The sequence below is a fragment of the Schistocerca piceifrons genome, chromosome 2 (assembly GCF_021461385.2).
Source record: "Schistocerca piceifrons isolate TAMUIC-IGC-003096 chromosome 2, iqSchPice1.1, whole genome shotgun sequence".
NCBI lineage: Eukaryota > Metazoa > Arthropoda > Insecta > Orthoptera > Acrididae > Schistocerca > Schistocerca piceifrons.
The window spans coordinates 189,434,566-189,455,317 of record NC_060139.1 but is presented as its reverse complement, the minus strand read 5'-3'; the positions used below and the strand labels follow the sequence as shown (position 1 = coordinate 189,455,317).

Sequence of the window (20,752 nt, the reverse complement as noted above, 5' to 3'; positions counted from 1 at the left end):
CTGCGAAATCCTACATTTCAGCAGGATAATGCACGACCGCATGTTGCAGGTCCTGTACGGGCCTTTCTGGATACGGAAAATGTTCGACTTCTGCTCTAGGCAGCACATTCTGCAGATCTCTCACCAACTGAAGACGTGTGGCCAATGGTGGCCGAGTAACTGGCTCATCACAATACACCAGTCACTACTCTTGATGAACTGTGGTATCGTGTTGAAGCTGCATGGGCAGCCATCCAAGCTCTGTTTGACTCAATGCCCAGGTGTCTCAAGGCCGTTATTACAGCCAGAGGTGGTTGGTCTGGGTACTGATTTCCCAGAATCTGTGCACCCAAATTGAGTGAAAATGTAATCACATGCCAGTTTTAGAATAATGTATTTGTCCAATGAATACCCGTTTATGGTCTGCATTTCTTCTTGGTGTAGCAATTTTAATGGCCAGTAGTGTATGATGTTGTGCACCTGGTGGAACAGCGACTGTCTGGTGTACTAGGAATCGCTTAACCGAGATGTAACCGTCATTGCTGACATTCATTGTCAACAACTGAGACGTCTTGCAGACGACCAGGAACACTGCGTGAAGTGACGCTACTCCACAATAACACCCGCCCGCTTTCTGCTAGACTCAAGAAAGCCAATATGGAATAAGTTGGGTTGGGAAGTCACCTGATTTTCACCTTTTCCGCTCTATATCGACCAACCTTCAAGGAACTTCCTTTCCGGATGACGACGCGCTCCGAACGTGGCTGCACGAGTTCTTCGCCTCAGAACCGCGTGGTTTCTATAGTCGTGGAATCGAGAAGTTAACTCAGCGTTGGCAGACTGTTGTAAATAGTGATGGAGACTATACTGTTGATGACTAAAGTCTGTGTTATTTTTAGGTGTTGTGTTTTTTAAACTTATAGAAAAACGATACAGACTTATACGGAGTGTTCAAAAAGTCTCTCCGCAGTGCCGTATGATTGTTCGCCTGCCTGGGTTACTCGCCTTCAAGTAGACTCTCCCAACATTCCACTGTTTCGTTTATCTGAGACAACGTCAGTAGTACCGTTGCTTTGTATCGTTACGTTTTGACGTCGACGTTTAAGTTTAGTTCCTTTGTTCGTTTGTTTCGTATTTGTCACTGATAAAATGCTAATCATTGAAGAACGTGTGTTTTTAGTCGAACAAGTGTTCAAAGCTGACGGTAAATACATTTACTTCAGTTTTCCCGGAGACAACATTCCGACATCGCGAGACTGTGCGAGATGTGATTAACAAATTTCGAAGTACGGGTTCAGTGACAGATGCACCGAGAAGTGGTCGTCCTAGCGTTTTGTCTGAGGATAAACTACTCCATATTTCCCATAAAATGTCCATGAGTCCGAACTAGTCAGTAAGGAAACTCGCCCAGGAAATCGATGTTAGTGTCGGAACGGCCCACACAGCTGTAGGGAAAAAATTAGAACTTTTCCCATACAAAGTGACAGTCGTGCAAGAACTGAAAAATACTGGTCACGGCAAGAGACTGCATTATTGTCAATGGTTCAAAAATTTCGTTCAACAAAATGGAAGGGGTATTCTTAATGAAACGTTTTGCACTGATGAGAGGTGGTTTCATTTATCCGGGTACATGAACTCGCAAATTTCTCTTATGTGGAGTATTGCAAATCCATTGTTTATTCATGAGGAACCACTTCATTCTGTGAAAATAGCAGTTTGGATTGCAGTTTCTAGACGTCGCATTGTGGGTCCCATATTTTTCAACGAACCGGTAAACGCACAACGATACTGCAGTGATATTCTGTATTCATTCATGGGAGAACTTGTGTTAAGTGAAGTGCTGAACGGTTATTTTCAACAAGATGGTGCAACCGCGCATACAGCTCGAGTTTCACTGTCACTGCTTGCTGATGTTTTTGGTGATCGCACAATTTCACAGGGACTTTGGCCTCCACGATCGCCTGACTTAACACCACCTGACTTTTTCTTCTCGGCTGCAGCGAAAGCAACAGTCTCTAAAAACCGTCAAAAATCCGTCGATGAATTGAAAACTGGAATATCCACTTTCACTGCTTCTGTTACAGAAGAAATGTTACAGCTTCTGTTTGGAAATATGAGTAGACGAATTGAATTGTGTATTCAACTACAGGGGGGACACTTTCAAAATTTAATGTGAAAATTTGTAAGTAAAAATGAGTATTCAATAAATTAATCACTTGTATTTCAATGAGTTTCATTTCGGTATATTCACTGCGGCATACGGCACGCGTGGCTAACTATCATACGGCACTGCGGAGAGAATTTTAGAACACCCCGTATTATCAACCTAATACTTGGAGGGACGAGGTTGCGAAATTGAATGGTCACCAAGGCTCAACTGTATGTGAAGAAGGAGGGAGAATGCTTTCCATTGGCAGGAAACTGGAAAATGCAATCACTCTATAACAGAGACTACTTACAAAACACTCTTATGACTCATTTTGGAATATTGGCCTGTTGTGTCACCTGTATAGTGTAGGGATAACACAGAGACATTGTATGAATACAAAGAAGGGCAGCAAAATAGGTCGCAGGTTTGTTTGACTCACAGGAGAGCGTCTCTGATATGCTGCAGAGCTTTAATAGACTAATACTTGGGAAGAGACGTTAATGACCCGGTGACAGCTTGCTTACAAACTTTCAAGAACCAGCACTAACTGAGGAATTTAGCACGACAGCACCTTGTGTATCGCTCCCCTAGGGACCGTGTCAACAACACAAGACTAAATAAAAGGCTCACAGAGGCACTGAAGCAGTATTTCTTTCCGCACTTCATACGTGAATGGATTCGAGGAAACCGAAATATGTGGTAGTTAGGAAGTACGTTCTGCCATGCATTTCGTATAGGTCTGGCCAGCACATTTTCCAGATCTCTCACCAATTGAAAACGTCTGGTCAATGGTGGCCGAGCAACTGGCTCTTCACAATACGCCAGTCACTACTCTCAATGAACTGTGGTATCGTGTTGAAGCTGCATGAGCAGCTGTACCTGTACACGCCATCCAAGCTCTGTTTGACTCAATGCCCAGGCGTATCAAGGCCGTTATTACGGCGAGAGGTGGTTGTTCTGGGTAGTGATTTCTCAGGATCTATGCACCCAAATTGCGTGAAAATGTAATGACATATTAGTTCTAGTATAATATATTTGTCCAATGAATACCCGTTTATCATCTGCACTTCTTCTTGGTGTAGCAATTTTAATGGCCAGTAGTGTACTTTTCGACATAATCACCATTTCTGTCGATGCATTTTTGTAGACGCTGTGGCAGTTTTTGTATGCCCATGACATACCAGCTGGCCGCCATGTTGTTCAGAAAGTTATGAACCTCTTCTTTCACCTCGTCGCCGGAGCTGAATCGCTCTCCGGCCAAATGTTCTTTTAACTTAGGAAACAGGTGATAGTAACTGGGCGCCAAGTGAGAACTATAGGGTGGGTGGGTGATTATGTTCCACTGAAACCGTTGCAGGAGAGCAACGGTTTGCCGAGCGATGTGTGGGCGAGCGTAGGCGTGGAGAATGTGTACGTCCATGCTCAACATTCCTCTTCTCCGGTTCTGAACTGCGCGTTTGAGTTTTTTCAGAGTCTCACAGTACCTGTCAGCGTTAATTGTGGTCCCAGCGATTCAGCTCCGAAGACGAGGTGAAAGAAGAGGTTCATAACTTTTTGAACAGCATTGTGGCCAGCTGGTATGACATGGGCATACAAAAATTGCAACAGCGTCTACAAAAATGCATATTCAGAAATGGTGATTATCTCGAAAAATAGCTGAATGTTCAAGCTGTAAACTGATGTAAACCATTGTAGAAATAAACAAGTCTACGTGCTTATAAAAAACTTGGAGACCTTACTTTTGGAATTACCCTCGTAGATGGTTTAGTAGATAACCTCGATAGTTCGATGAGACATTTCGCGGACGATGCTGTTGTATACAAAGAAGTCGGCTCCCTAGGTAACTGCAGCAGAAAGGCATGCAGAAAATCGACGCTTGTTGCAGGGAAGGCCATTGATCCTCAACATAAACAAATGTAACGTATTGAGAATACGTAGACATAAGACCCTCTGTTGTACGATTACAGAATTGTAGAACAATCACTGGAAGCAGTTACTTCCACAAAATATCTAGGAGTATGTGCACGGAGCCATTTGAAATTAAACGACGATGAACCATGGACCTTGCCGTTGGTGGGGAGGGTTGCGTGCCTCAGCGATACAGATAGCCGTACCGTAGGTGCAACCACAACGGAGGGGTATCTGTTGAGAGGCCAGACAAACGTGTGGTTCCTGAAGAGGGGCAGCAGCCTTTTCGGTAGTTGCAAGGGCAACAGTCTGGATGATTGACTGATCTGGCCTTGTAACAATAACCAAAACGGCCTTGCTGTACTGGTACTGCGAACGGCTGAAAGCAAGGGGAAACTACAGCCGTAATTTTTCCCGAGGGCATGCAGCTTTACTGTATGGTTAAATGACGATGGCGTCCTCTTGGGTAAAATATTCCGGAGGTAAAATAGTCCTCCATTCGGATCTCCGGGCGGGGACTACTCAAGAGGATGTCGTTATCAGGAGAAAGAAACTGGCGTTCTACGGATCGGAGCGTGGAATGTCAGATCCCTTAATCGGGCAGGTAGGTTAGAAAATTTAAAAAGGGAAATGGATAGGTTGAAGTTAGATATAGTGGGAATTAGTGAAGTTCGGTGGCAGGAGGAACAAGACTTCTGGTCAGGTGACTACAGGGTTATAAACACAAAATCAAATAGGGGTAATGCAGGAGTAGGTTTAATAATGAATAGGAAAATAGGAATGCGGGTAAGTTACTACAAACAGCACAGTGAACGCATTATTGTGGCCAAGATAGATACGAAGCCCACACCTACTACAGTAGTACAAGTTTATATGCCAACTAGCTCTGCAGATGACGAAGAAACTGAAGAAATGTATGATGAAATAAAAGAAATTATTCAGATAGTGAAGGGAGACGAAAATTTAATAGTCATGGGTGACTGGAATTCGAGTGTAGGAAAAGGGAGAGAAGGAAACATAGTCGGTGAATATGGATTGGGGCTAAGAAATGAAAGAGGGAGCCGCCTGGTAGAATTTTGCACAGAGCACAACATAATCATAGCTAACACTTGGTTTAAGAATCATGAAAGAAGGTTGTATACATGGAAGAACCCTGGAGATACTAAAAGGTATCAGATAGATTATATAATGGTAAGACAGAGATTTAGGAACGAGGTTTTAAATTGTAAGACATTTCCAGGGGCAGATGTGGACTCGGATCACAATCTATTGGTTATGACCTGTAGATTAAAACTGAAGAAACTGCAAAAAGGTGGGAATTTAAGGAGATGGAACCTGGAAAAACTGAAAGAACCAGAGGTTGTACAGAGTTTCAGGGAGAGCATAAGGGAGCAATTGACAGGAATGGGGGAAAGAAATACAGTAGATGAAGAATGGGTAGCTTTGAGGGATGAAGTAGTGAAGGCAGCAGAGGATCAAGTAGGTAAAAAGACGAGGGTTAGTAGAAATCCTTGGGTAACAGAAGAATTATTGAATTTAATTGATGAAAGGAGAAAATATAAAAATGCACTAAATGAAGCAGGCAAAAAGGAATACAAACGTCTCAAAAATGAGATCGAAAGGAAGTGCAAAATGGCTAAGCAGGGATGGCTAGAGGACAAATGTAAGGATGTAGAGGCTTATCTCACTAGGGGTAAGATAGATACTGCCTACAGGAAAATTAAAGAGACCTTTGGAGATAAGAGAACGACTTGTATGAATATCAAGAGCTCAGATGGAAACCCAGTTCTAAGCAAAGAAGGGAAAGCTGAAAGGTGGAAGGAGTATATAGAGGGTCTATACAAGGGCGATGTGCTTGAGGACAATATTATGGAAATGGAAGAGGATGTAGATGAAGATGAAATGGGAGATACGATACTGCGTGAAGAGTTTGACAGAGCACTGAAAGACCTGAGTCGAAACAAGGCCCCCGGAGTAGACAACATTCCATTGGAACTACTGACGGCCTTGGGAGAGCCAGTCCTGACAAAACTCTGCCATATGGTGAGCAAGATGTATGAAACAGGCCAAATACCCTCAGACTTCAAGAAGAATATAATAATTCCAATCCCAAAGAAAGCAGGTGTTGACAGATGTGAAAATTACCGAACTATCAGTTTAATAAGTCACAGCTGCAAAATACTAACACGAATTCTTTACAGACGAATGGAAAAACTAGTAGAAGCCAACCTCGGGGAAGATCAGTTTGGATTCCGTAGAAACACTGGAACACGTGAGGCAATACTAACCTTACGACTTATCTTAGAAGAAAGATTAAGGAAAGGCAAACCTACGTTTCTAGCATTTGTAGACTTAGAGAAAGCTTTTGACAATGTTGACTGGAATACTCTCTTTCAAATTCTAAAGGTGGCAGGGGTAAAATACAGGGAGCGAAAGGCTATTTACGATTTGTACAGAGACCAGATGGCAGTTATAAGAGTCGAGGGGTATGAAAGGGAAGCAGTGGTTGGGAAGGGAGGAAGACAGGGTTGTAGCCTCTCCCCGATGTTGTTCAATCTGTATATTGAGCAAGCAGTAAAGGAAACAAAAGAAAAATTCGGAGTAGGTATTAAAATCCATGGAGAAGAAATAAAAACTTCGAGGTTCGCTGATAACATCGTAATTCTGTCAGAGACAGCAAAGGACTTGGAAGAGCAGTTGAATGGAACGAACAGTGTCTTGAAAGGAGGATATATGATGAATATCAACAAAAGCAAAACGAAGATAATGGAATGTAGTCGAATTAAATCGGGTGATGCTGAGGGAATTAGATTAGGAAATGAGGCACTTAAAGTAGTAAAGGAGTTTTGTTATTTGGGGAGCAAAACAACTGATGGTCGAAGTAGAGAGGATATAAAATGTAGACTGGCAATGACAAGGAAAGCTTTTCTGAAGAAGAAAAATTTGTTAACATCGAGTATAGATTTAAATGTCAGGACGTCATTTCTGAAAGCATTTGTATGGAGTTTAGCCATGTATGGAAGTGAAACATGGACGATAAATAGTTTGGACAAGAAGAGAATAGAAGCATTCGAAATGTGGTGCTACAGAAGAATGCTGAAGATTAGATGGGTAGATCACATAACCAATGAGGAAGTATTGAATAGGATTGGGGAGAAGAGAAGTTTGTGGCACAACTTGACCAGAAGACGGGATCGGTTGGTAGGACATGTTCTGAGGCATCAAGGGATCAACAATTTAGTATTGGAGGGCAGCGTGGAGGGTAAAAATCGTAGAGGGAGACCAAGAGATGAATACACTAAGCAGATTCAGAAGGATGTAGGTTGCAGTAGGTACTGGGAGATGAAGAAGCTTGCACAGGATAGAGTAGCGTGGAGAGCTGCATCAAACCAGTCTCAGGACTGAAGACCACAACAACAACAACAAAATTAATGGTGGGTAAGGCAGATATCAGACTGAGATTCATTAGAAGAGTTCTCAAAAAATGTGGTCCAACGACAAAGCAAGTAGCTTACAAAACACTCGTTCTACCAGTACTTGGATATTGCTCGTCAGTGGGGGATCCGTTCCAGATAGAACTGACAGAGGAAATATACAAGCTCCAAAGAAGAGCACCACGTTTCGTTACAGGTTCGTTTATTAAGCGCGAAAGTGTCACAGAGGTGCTCAGCCAGCTCCAGTGGCAAATGCTACAAAAGAGGCGTTGTGCATCACGTGATGGTCTACTGTTAAAGTCCCGAGAGAGCACGTTCCTATAAGTGTCAGCCACTATATCGCCTCTTCCTGCGTTAATCTCGCGGAAAAATATTGAAGATAAAAAAAATGGTTCAAATGGCTCTGAGCACTATGGGACTTAACATCTGAGGTCATCAGTCGCCTAGAACTTAGAACTACTTAAACCTAACTAACCTAAGGACATCACATACATCCATGCCCGAGGCAGGATTCGAACCTGCGACCGTAGCGGACGCGCGGTTCCAGACTGTAGCGCCTAGAACCGCTCGGCCACTCCGGCCGGCTCATGAAGATAAAATGAGAGTGATTCGAGTCCACAAGGAGGCCTATTGACAGTCGTTCTTCCCGTGGACCATACGCGACTGGAACAGGAAAAAGAGGGAAGTGCACTGATACACAAAGTACCGTCCACCACTCACTGTAAGGTGGCGTCTATGTAGATGTAGATGTGAAGACCTGAGTAAAGTTACTGTTTTATGCTCACAGTTCTTGGCGCCGCGGGTCCCCGAAGGCACGAAGATAATCGCTTGTGATGCGTGTCCGGAAAAGTTGGAACACGCTAAAGGGCGCAACTCTGTGCCCGACGTGATCATACACGATTTGTTTGACGTGACGGGGAAGGACTTGCAGAACACTTCTGTCTGGAAGCAAGGGCCCTACTGCAAAGTGTTCAGCCTGATGCAGCAGCTGTGGTTGCCAGAGAACAGGTGAGCGGCGAAACACTGCACTGTAAGCCTGCATTTCTGTTTCTCTTCCCAAATTTTATTTCACTTTCTTGATTGCTTCTTTAAGTACCATTTAGACAATATGTAACCCTGCCTCACTCATTTCATAACACAAACTTGTGTTTCTTGACTGTCGTTTTTGCTAATGGCCCGCTTTCGGGGGTTTAGCCGAGTCGTTGATCCCATATTTCTCCACGGTATTTCAGCGACCTAACAAGCCGTCTTCTTCGGGTGCAGCGAGCTATACCGTTATCCACTGATCAAGCGGAACAGTATTACCAGCGACCTCCTATGGATACAGATCCATTCAGGCAGTAACAGCGTCACCTGGCGAGGAATGGCTACTATTCAGACACACACACACACACACACACACACACACACACACACACACGATGCATCTAGTACGAGGGTCACTCCAAAAGAAATGCACACTATTTTTTTTAAATCCATATTTTTATTCTACATGTTTGAAAGTTTTGCAGTGTGTAGATACATCCTTTAGAAACAATATTTATATTTCTCCACATAATTTCCATCCCTCTCAACTGCCTTACGCCATCTTGGAACCAGCGCCTGTATACCCGCACGGTAAAATTCTGGACCAACCTGTTGGAGACACTGTTTGGCAGAGTGCACAAGGGAGTCATCATCTTCAAACCTTGTTCCACGAAGAGAGTCTTTCAGTTTCACAAAGAGATGATAGTCAGGACTGTAAGGCGGGTGATTTTTTGACTGACACGTGGCCGTGCATTGTCGTGCACCAGCAAAACGTCCTGCTTTTGCCGATGTGGTCGAACACGACTCAGTCGAGCTTGAAGTTCCTTCAGTGTCGTCACATATGCATCAGAATTTATGTTCGTTCCACTTGGCATGATGTCCACAAGCAAGAGTCCTTCGGAATCGAAAAACACCGCAGCCATAACTTTTCCAGCGGAAGGTATGGTTTTGAAATTTTCTTGGGTGAATTTTCATGATGCCACTCCATTGATTGCCTCTTCGTCTCTGGTGAAAAATGATGGAGCCATATTTCATCACCTGTCACAATTCTTCCAAGAAATTCATCTCCACCATTCTCGTACTGTTCCAAACTGTTCCAAAAGTTCGCTGCATACCGTTTTCCTTGTTTCTTTGTGAGCCACTGTCAACATCCTGGGAACCCACCTGTCACAAACCTTTTTTAACGCCAACACTTTCAGTATTCTGCAAACACTTCCTTCCCCTATCCCAACGTAGCGTGACAATGCGTTCACTGTGATGCATCTGTCAGCAGTCATCAATCCTCAATATTACCGTGCCCGCTTTCATCACATAAACTGCTTGCCCACCAACTAACTGTACTGCGATCGCCAGCAGCATCTCCATACACCTTTTTCAACCTCTTGTGGATATTTCCCACTGTCTTATTTTCACAGTACAGGAATTCTATGACAGCACGTTGCTTGTGATGAACGTCAAGTGTAGCAGCCATCTTGAGGACATGCTGTGACAGCGCCACTCACAGGCAAAGAATGAACTAAGTTTGAAAACAAGTGGGAAGGATGTATCTACACACTGTAAAGCTTTCAAACATGCAGAATGAAAACTGTATTTTTACAAAAATACTGTGCATTTCTTTTTGAGTGACCCTCGTATCAGTGAGCGTGCTGCCCGGGTATTGAATGCGGAAGGCGCCATCTCTCTTTGACCGAGGCCAGATTGTGATGCCCTGGACGCTCGGCACGAGTATTTCGGAAACTGTACAGCTTGTTCGGTGTTCGAGGAGTGCTGTGGTGAGTGTCATCAACACGTGACGAAACCAAGGTGAAACCACACCGTCGTGGGGTTGGGTGACCACTCCTCATTACAAACATCGGACGTCGTAGGGTAGGTAGACTGGTAAAACTGGACAGGCGGGAACTATGGAGGAACTAACATCAGACTTTGATGCTGGTTCAAAATGGCTCTAAGCACTATGGGACTTAACATCTGAGGTCATCAGTCCCCTAGACTTGCAACTACTTAACCCTAACTAACCTAAGGACATCACACACATCCATGTCCGAGGCAGGATTCGAACCTGCTACCGTAGCAGTCGCGTGGTTCCGGACTGAAGCGCCTAGAACCGCTCGACCACAGCGGCCGGCTTCGATGCTGGGCTGAACATACAGCGCGCCGGACACTCCTAACGTTGGACGCCCGCAGCTGACGACCGATGCTTGTGCCAATGTTGACACCAAGACTGAAATGGGCTCTGGACCATCGGCAATGGGCGTTAGCGTAGCAACAGAGCGTTGCATGGTCTGATAAATCCCGATACCATCATCATGCCGATGGGAAGGGGCGGGTTCATCGTCTTCCAGGCGAACAGCTCCTGCACTACGGGACAGAGACAAGCTTTCAACTGCTCCAGTTATGTTCTGTAGAACAGTCACGCGGGTATCCAAGACTCCAATCGAGCTCGTGCAAGCCACCATGACGGCCAAGGAATATCGTACACTGGTACACTTCTTTACCCCTTCATAACGATCATGTTTTACTAGGGCAGTGGTATTTTTCAACCAGGTAATGCGCCATGACACAAACCCAGGAGTGTGAAGGAGTGGTTCGAGAGACACAATGGCGAGTACCGTTTGATATGCTGGCCCCCTAACTTGCCAGATCTGAACCCAATCGAACACATCTGGGATGTTGTTGAATGTGGCGTCAGAGCTCATCCCCTACCCCACAACCCCCCTCCCTGGAATTTGTGCAATTAGGTGACTTGCGTGAGCAGATGTGGTGCCAACTCCGTCCAGCGACCTACCAGGGCCTCATTACTTTCATGCCACGTCGCGTCGCCGCTGTTACCCGTTTCAAAGGTGGACATACCGGCTAATAGGTAAGTGGTCGTAACGTTGTGGCCGATCAGTGTGTGTACTCGCTGACTAATTCAAATGGTCGGCGGAAGACAGTCCTAACCCAAGTGAGCGTAGATTTGAGTTATCACATCTTCATGTCAAAATCTGTAAATACACTACTGGCCATTAAAATTACCACACCAAGAAGTAACGCAGATGATAAACGGGTATTCATTGGACAAATATATTATACTAGAACTGACATGTGATTACATTTTCACGCAATTTGCGTGCATAGATCCTGAGAAATCAGTACCCAGAACAACCACCGCTGGCCGTAATAACGGCCTTGATACGCCTGGGCATGGAGTCGAACAGAGCTTGGATGGCGTGTTCAGGTACAGCTGCCCATGCAGCTTCAACACGATACCACAGTTCATTAAGAGTAGTGACTGGCGTATTGTGACGAGCCAGTTGCTCGGCCACCATTGACCAGACGTTTTCAATTGCTGAGAGATCTGGAGAATGTGCTGGCCAGGGCAGCAGTAGAACATTTTCTGTATCCTGAGAGCCCCGTACAGGCCCTGCAACATGCGGTCGTGCATTATCCTGCTGAAATGTAGGGTTTCGCAGGGATCGAATGAAGGGTAGAGCCACGGGTCGTAACACATCTGAAATGTAACGTCCACTGTTCAAGGTGCCGTCAATGCGAACAAGAGGTGACTGAGACGTGTAACCAATGGCACCCCATACCATCACGCCGGGTGATACGCCAGTATGACGATGACGAATACACGCTTCCAATGTGCGTTCACCGCGATGTCGCCAAACACGGATGCGACCATCATGATGCTGTAAACAGAACCTGGATTCATCCGAAAAAATGACGTTTTGCCATTCGTGCACCCAGGTTCGTTGTTGAGTACACCATCGCAGGCGCTCCTGTCTGTGATGCAGCGTCAAGGGTAACCGCAGCCATGGTCTCCGAGCTGATAGTCCATGCTGCTGCAAACGTCGTCGAACTGTTCGTGCAGATGGTTGTTGTCTTGCAAACGTCCCCATCTGTTGACTCAGGGATCGAGACGTGGCTGCACGATCCGTTACAGCCATGGGGATAAGATACCTGTCATCTCGACTGCTAGTGATACGAGGCCGTCGGGATCCAGCACGGCGTTCCGTATTACCCTCCTGAACCCACCGATTCCATATTCTGCTAACAGTCATTGGATCTCGACCAAGGCGAGCAGCAATGCCGCGGTACGATAAACCGCAATATCGATAGGCTGCAATCCGACCTTTATCAAACTCGTAAACGTGATGGTACGCATTTCTCCTCCTTACACGAGGCATCACAACAACGTTTCACCAGGCAACGCCGGTCAACTGCGGTTTGTGTGTGAGAAATCGGTTGGAAACTTTCCTCATGTCAGCACGTTGTAGGTGTCGCCATCGGCGCCAACCTTGTGTAAATTCTCTGAAAAGCTAATCATTTGCATATCACAGCATCGTCTTTCTGTCGGTTAAATTTCGCGTCTGTAGAACGTCACCTTCGTGGTGTAGCAATTTTTAATGGCCAGTTGTGTAATAAACCACAATTGACTTGCTTACAACTTTTTCTACGAATTGTTACACTACTTTTTTAGCTACGTAAGCTACCATAAGGATAAAAAAATAGTTAATAACTCTTAGGAAACTGTTTATTTGTAACTTTGTCTCTGCTACTTTTGGTTAGCACTGTCATAACCAAAAAGTACCTGGAAAATTTTGAGAGAAACTATGTGACTTTTACTGTCTTACACAGGCAAGCGTATGCCGGAGACACTGAACATAAGAAAGAAAGAAAGGTGCAACAGTATATTCACAAAATAACAATGTGAGTTGTTCTGTAGTGATAGAATTGATATAGTAAGCGTTTCCGAACTTTCGTGTTAGTTCTCCTTTACATTAGAAAACATGATATTAGAGAATACAAATTTCTCACATAAGTAAACTGCAAAAAATATGTGTAAAAGACACTGGAAGAAACTATGTCAGTTTCAGTTAAGTGTAGGCCCAAAAAAATAAAGAAATTTTGGATCTTTATTTTCTTCATTATTCATATGAAGGCTTGCAAAACAGTAATTATGCATTGGACATTTGCTACAAACAGCTACTCCTCTTTTTATTGATAGGGTGTGGGGAATTTATATGTTCTTGATCTCCAAGGTGATATGAAATGCATCTCCGTATCTGTTTCAATGAAACATTTAAAAAGCCAGCATTCATTTAAGCTTTCACCTTCGCTGACATTGCTATCTGCTTCCTATTTCTCTTTCAGTGGATGTAGATTGTACTTCTCCTAGAAATAAATACACATAAATGTTCTTGGATAAATAAAGTAGAAAAAAGAATATATTATATATCAGTAGTTAGTAACAGTAATAGTAACAGCTGACGAATATTGTCTGATGGGAAGGAACGAAACAGGAAGCCACCTGGTAGATCTTTGCACAAAGCATGATTTAATCACTGCTAACGAATCATGAACGATGGCTGTATACGTGTAAGAGGTGTGTAGACACGCTTAGGTTTCAGATTGATTGTAACATGATAAGACAGAGATTTCTGAACCATATTTTGAACTGTGGGACATTTGCAGGACCAATTTGGGCTCTGACCATAATTTATTGGTTATGAACTGTAGATTAAAAGTGAAAATTTTGCAAAAAGGTAGGAAATTAAGGAGAAGTATTGATACATAACCAACACGGATTCAGAAAACATCGTTCTTGTGCAACACAGCTAGCTCTTTATTCCCACGAAGTAATGCGTGCGGTCGACAGGGGATCTCAAATCGATTCCATATTCCTACATTTCCGGAAGACTTTTGATACCGTTCCTCACAAGCGACTATTAATCAAATTTCGTGCATATGGAGTATCGTCTCAGTTGTGTGACTGGATTCGTGAGTGATTTCCTCTCAGAGAGGTCACAGTTCGTAGTGATAGAACAGAAGTGATATCTGGCGTTCCGCAAGGTAGTGTCATAGGCCCTCTGCTGTTCCTGATTTACATAAATGATCTATGTGATAATCTGAGCAGCCCCTTAGACTGTTTGCAGATAACGCTGTAATGTACCGTCTAGTAAAATCGTCAGACGATCAATTTCATTTACAAAATGATCTACAGAGACTTTCTGTATGGCGCGAAAAATACCAATTAACACTAAACAAAGAAAATTGAGAGGTCATCCACATGGGTATTAAAAGAAATCCGATAAATTTTGGGTATACGATAAATCGCACAAATCTAAGGGCTGTCAATTCGACTAAATACATAGGAATTACAATTACGAGGAACTTAAATTGGAAAGACCACACAGATAATATTGTGGGGAAGGCGAAACAAAGACTGCGCTTTGTTGGCAGAACACTTAGAAGAAGCGACAAACCCACTAAAGAGACAACCCACGTTACACTTGTCCGTCCTCTGCCGGTATATTGCTGCTCGGTATGGGATCCTTGCGAGGTAGGATTGACGGAGGAAATCGAAAAAGTGCAAAGAAGCGCAGCTCGTTTCGTGTTATCGCGCAATAGGGGTGAGAGTGTCACTGATATCATACGCGAGTTGGGGTGGCTGTCTCTGAAACAAAGGCGGTTTTCTTTGCGGCGAGATCTATTTAAGAAATTTGAATCACCAACTTTCTCTTCCGAATGCGTAAATATTTTGTTGACACCCACCTACGTAGGGAGAACTAATCATCATAATAAAATAAGAGAAATCAGAGCTCGAACGGAAAGATTTATGTGTTCCTTTTTCCCACGCGCCATTCGAGAGTGGAATGGTAGAGAAGTAGTATGAAAATCGTTCGACAACCCTCTGCCAGACACTTAAGTGTGAATTGCAGAGTAACCATGTAGATGTAGATGAAAGAACCAGACGTCGCTAAGAGTTGCAAAGGAAGCATTAAGCAACGATTGACTGCAACAGGGGAAAGGAATACAGTAGAAGATGAATGAATAGCTTGGAGAGACGAAATAGTGGACGCAGCAGAGGATCAAATAGGTAAAAACACAAGACCTAGGGGAAATCCTTAGAACTCACAGGAAATACTGAATTTGAGTAATGAAAGGAGAAAATATAAAAAAGCAGCAAATGAAGCAGACGAAAGGGAATACAAACATCTAAAAAATATGATTAACAGGAAGCAGAAAAAGGTCAATGAGGAATGGCTAGAGGACAAACGGAAGTCTATAGAAACATTCATATCTAGGAGAAAAATAAATGCCACCTATAGGAAAATTAAAGGGGTCTTTGGAGAAAAGAGAATTAGCTCTATGAATGTCAAGAGCTGAGACGGAAAATCAGTACAAATCAAAGAAAGGAAAGCTGAAAGGTGGAAGGAGCATATAGAGGGGCTATACGAGGGAAATGTACTTGAAGGCAACATTAGAGAAATGGAAGTAGAAGAAGAAGAGGTGGAAGATACGATACTGCGAGAAGAATTTGACAAAGGTCTGGAATGGTTAGATCGAAACAAGGCCCCGGGAGTAGACGACATTCCGTCGGAACTACTGATATCCTTGGGAGAGCCAGCCACGACAAAACTCTTCCACCTGGAACTCAAATGTATGAGACAGGCGAAAAGGAATGCAATGATTCCAATCCCAAAGTAAGCAGCTGCTGAAGGTCTGAATATTACCGAACTATCGCTTTAATAACAGATGATTGCAAAATGCAGACCCGAAATATTTACAGAAGAATGGAAAAACTGGCAGAAGCCGACCGCGGGAAAGATCAGTTTGGATTCCGGAAAAATGTGGAACATGCGAGGCAATACTGACCCTACGGCTTCTCTTACAAGGTAGGTTAAGGAAAGGCAAATCGACGTTTTTATCATTTGTAGATTTGGAGAAAGATTTTGACAATGTTGATTGAGAAACATTCTTTAAAATTCTGAAGGTAGCAGTGGTACAATGTGGGGAGACGAAGGTTATTTACGACATATACAGAAACCAGAGGGCAATTATAAGAGTCGAGAGGCATGAAGGCGAAGCAGTGGATGGTGGTTGAAAAGGGAATGAGACAGAGTTGTAGCCTGACTCTGTACATTGAGGAATCTGTGAAGGAACGCAAGGAGATATTTGGAAAAGAGAATTAAAGATCGTACAATGAGACAGTCCTGCTCGCAAAGTTATTTTTGTACGAATAACGCGTTTAGCCTTTTTTAAAGGATATCAAAGCAATGCATATCACCGGCTGGTAGAACGTAAGCTGTATAGGGAATTAAAGTTCAGGGTGAAGAAATAAAAACTTTGCAGTTTTCCGATGACATTGTAAAGCTGTCAGAGACAACAAAAGACTTGAATGTGCAGTGAACAGAACAGGCCGTGTCTTGAAAGGAGAATGTAAGTTAAACATCAACAAAAGTAAAACAAGGGTAATGAAATGTAGTCGGATTGTACAGGGTGACACACAGGAGACGGAAGGTTTTGAACTGCGTAGTACTGAGGGCGCGGTGGTGGGAGGTGGTCGTGTTGGGGATAGTTCTGATCCACACAAGACGCCATTTCATTTACCCAGTCAGTATGGAGCAGTGGGACTTGCAACATCGAGTGTTTGTCTATGGCAGTTTAATGTCGGTCGACATGGAGCTGTTCCGAGCCGTACCACAATCCTCAGATGGGTGGAAAACTTCAGATAAACTGGAAACATACTGGAAAAGAAGCATCCTGGGCCGAGACGTGGAGTAACGACACCAGAAAATGTTGAAAGGGTAAGGCAAGCGCCAGTCAGAAGTCCAGGACGGTCAGCTAGACATCATGCTAGTGAGTTACGAATCAATCGTGAATCGGTTGGACGAATTTTGCATAAAGAATTAAAATTCCATCCCTACAAAATGCGCATTGTCCAACAACTTAAGGAAACTCATTTTACTGTACGAGAAGACTTTGCTTACAGAATACAAGTGATTTTGGGATCGAACGAAAATGAAATTTTATTGATGAGCGATGAAGCTCATTTTCATTTAAACCGGACCGTGAATAAGCAAAACCTACGTTACTGGGCTCCAGAGCATCCACACCTTATCCACCAGCGTCCTCTACACTCAGAAAAAGTAACAGTCTGGTGTGCTCTTGGCTCTGTTGGCATTATTGGATCTTATTTTTTGAAGAGAACGGGGCCACAGTTACTGTTAATTCGGTTCGTTAGATTTGTATGCTTGAAACATTCTTGAAACCAGAACTAAGAAGACGACGAATACCTTTAAAACGCGTTTGGTTCCAGCAGGATGGGGCAACCGGCACACCGCAAACACTTCAATGGTAGTTCTTAGGCGCACGTTCCCTGGCCGGATTATCTCACGTTTTGGCAATGTTCCTTGGCCTCCCAGGTCTCCCGACTTGTCAGTATGTGACTTTTTTCTGTGGGGGTACCTTAAGAACTGTGTCTATAACCACACACCACGAAATTTGGACGAGTTGAAGAATGCAATCATTTAAGAAATTGCTGCCATCGCTGCAGGGATTTTAGCCCGTGTGATGGAGGATTTTGAGAAAAGACTTGAGTCCTGCATTCGAAATGATGGACATCACCTTGACGACATTATTTTTGACAAATAACTTTGTTAACTAAAATGGCAACTAATGAGCTTTGATTTTGTGTAAATAAACATGCATTAATTTTAAAGTTAGCTGAGTATTATTTCATTAAAAACCGTCCGTCTTTCGTGTGTCACCCTGTATCAGGAGATGCCGAGGGAATTAGATTAGCAAACGAGACGCTAAAAGTAGTAGACGAGTTCTGCTACTTGGGAAGTAAAGTAGCTTATGATGGCCGAAGCAGGGAGGATATGAAATTTAGAAAGGTAATGGCAAGAAAAGCATCTCAGAAGAAACAATTACGGGAGTAAGTAGCGTGGTGCGCTGCATCAAACGAGGCTTCTGTCTGAAGAACATATCAACAAAAACAATAAACGTGTAAACAACTCTCTCAGCAGAGCGACCCTTTCGAAATCTGAATTTCGTTACTTAATTTCTCTCCTGTACGCTTCTGGGACACAACAGCGGTATATGGACGAGCGTAATCCTGTTGGAAAACACCCTGGAACACTGTTCATGAATGCCATCACAACAGGTCGAATCACGAGACTGACGTTCAAATTTGCAGTAAAAAAATGGTTCATATGGCTCTGAGCAGTATGCGACTTAGCTCCTGAGGTCATCAGTCGCCTATAACGTAGAAATAATTAAACCTAACTAACCTAAGGAACATCACACACATCCATGCCCATTTGCAGTCAGTGTGCGAGAGTGCTCCTGCTGTAGGTGCAGTGTGTCTAGCAAGCAGAATGGTCAGCTGGAGATCCTCAACTGGAGTCCTTCTAACCAAAACACGACCATCACTGGCACCGAGTCAGAACCTGTTTTCATCAGAAAAAAGCAACAGACCTCCTTCCTGTCTTCCAATGAGCTCTCGCTCGACACCACTGAAGTCGCAAATGGCAGTGGTTTGTGGTCGGTGGATTGCGCGCTACAGGGCACCAGACTCGGAGCTGTCCATGAAGTAAGCAGTTTGTAACAGTTTGTTGCGTCACTGTGGTGCCAGCTTCTGCTCAGATTGTTGCTGTAGATACAGTACGATGCGCCAGAGCCAAACACCGAACACGATATTCGTCGCTCTCGGTAGTGGCACATGGCCGTCCGGCGCTCGGTCTTTTTACGACCGTACATTTTCGGACCACCACTGTCAGTAGTCATGTACAGTGGCTACACTCCTGTCAAGTCTTTCTGCAGTATCTCAGAAGGAAAATTCCGCTTCTCGTAGCCCTGTTACACGACGCCGTTCACACTCAGTGAGGGTCGATAATGTCGCCTTTGTCACTTAAAGGCATTCTTGACCGAAGTCAGCTCAGCCCGTTCCATTACAAAGGCAACTAATGCTCACAACAGTTACTGCATGTATTTAAAACAAAGCTGATTTGCATCCTCATAATGGCGCTGCTAACGCCACACTTACGCGACCGGCGCGAAATTTGAAGAGACATCATCTTCGAGATTTCGAAACACACCTACCAACTTTCATTTATGTCGTACAACTCTTTCTTGGTGTTGTGACTTTTTTTCGGTCAGTGCATTCACATCAATAAGAAACGTTTAAAAGTGGCTTGTAATCTCTTATTCATTTACACTACTGGCAATTAAAATTGCTACATCAAGAAGAAATGCAGACGATAAACAGGTATTCATTGGACAAATACATTATACTAGAACACTAGACATGTGTAGACATGTGTAGAATACTAGACATGTGATTACATTTTCACGCAATTTGGGTGCATAGAGTCCGCAGCTCGTGGTCGTGCGGTAGCGTTCTCGCTTCCCACGACCGGGTTCCCGGGTTCGATTCCCCGGGGGGTCAGGGATTTTCTCTGCCTCGTGATGACTGGGTGTTGTGTTCTGTCCTTAGGTTAGTTAGTTTTAAGTAGTTCTAAGTTCTAGGGGACTGATGACCATAGATGTTAAGTCCCATAGTGCTCAGAACCATTTTTGGGTGCATAGATCCTGAGAAATCATTACCCAGAACAACCACCTCTGGCCGTAATAACGGCCTTGATACGCCTGGGCATTGAGTCAAACAGAGCTTGGATGGCGTGTACAGGTACAGCTGCCCATGAAGCTTCAACACGATACCACAGTTCATCAAGAGTAGCGACTGGCGTATTGTGACGAGCCAGTTGCTCGGCCACCATTGAGCAGACGTTTCCAATTGGTGAGAGATCTGAAGAATGTGCTGGTCAGGGCAGCAGTAGAACATTTTCTGTATCCACGATGGCCCGTAAAGGACCTGCAACATGCGGTCGTGCATTATCCTGCTAAAATGTAGGGTTTCCCAGGGATCAAATGAAGGGTAGAGGCATGGGTCGTAACACATCTGAAATATAACGTCCACTGTTCAAAGTGTCGTCAATGCGAACAAGAGGTGACCGAGACGTGTAACCAATGGCACCCCATACCATCACGCCGGGTGATCCGCCAGTATGGCGATGACGAATACATGCTTCCAACGTGCGTTGACCGAGATGTCGCCAAACACCGATGCGACCATCGTAATGCTGTAAACAGAACCTGGATTCATCCGAAAAAATGACGTTTCGCCATTCGTGCACCCAAGTTCGTCGTTGAGTACACCATCGCAGGCGCTCCTGCCTGTGATGCAGCGTCAAGGGTAACCGCAGCCATGGTCTCAGAGCTGATAGTCCATGCTGCTGCAAATGTTGTCGATCTGTTCGTGCAGATGGTTGTTGTCTTGCAAACGTCCCCATCTGTTGACTCGGGGATCGATACGTGGCTGCACGATCCGTTACAGACATGCGGATAAGATGCGTGTCATCTTGACTGCCAGTGATACGTGGCCGCTGGGATCCAGCACGGCGTTCCCTATTACACTCCTGAACCC

General features: G+C 44.1%; 1 protein-coding gene across 1 annotated transcript in view; it reads left to right on the top strand.

Moving 5' to 3' along the window:
* LOC124776308 overlaps positions 1-20,752 on the top strand; it is a 212,799-nt gene that overhangs the window by 120,593 nt on the left and 71,454 nt on the right. Inside the window, exon 4 of the mRNA XM_047251240.1 lies at positions 8,258-8,478. Within this exon, the coding sequence (XP_047107196.1) occupies positions 8,258-8,478 (221 nt within the window). The remainder of the gene's footprint in view (positions 1-8,257; positions 8,479-20,752) is intronic.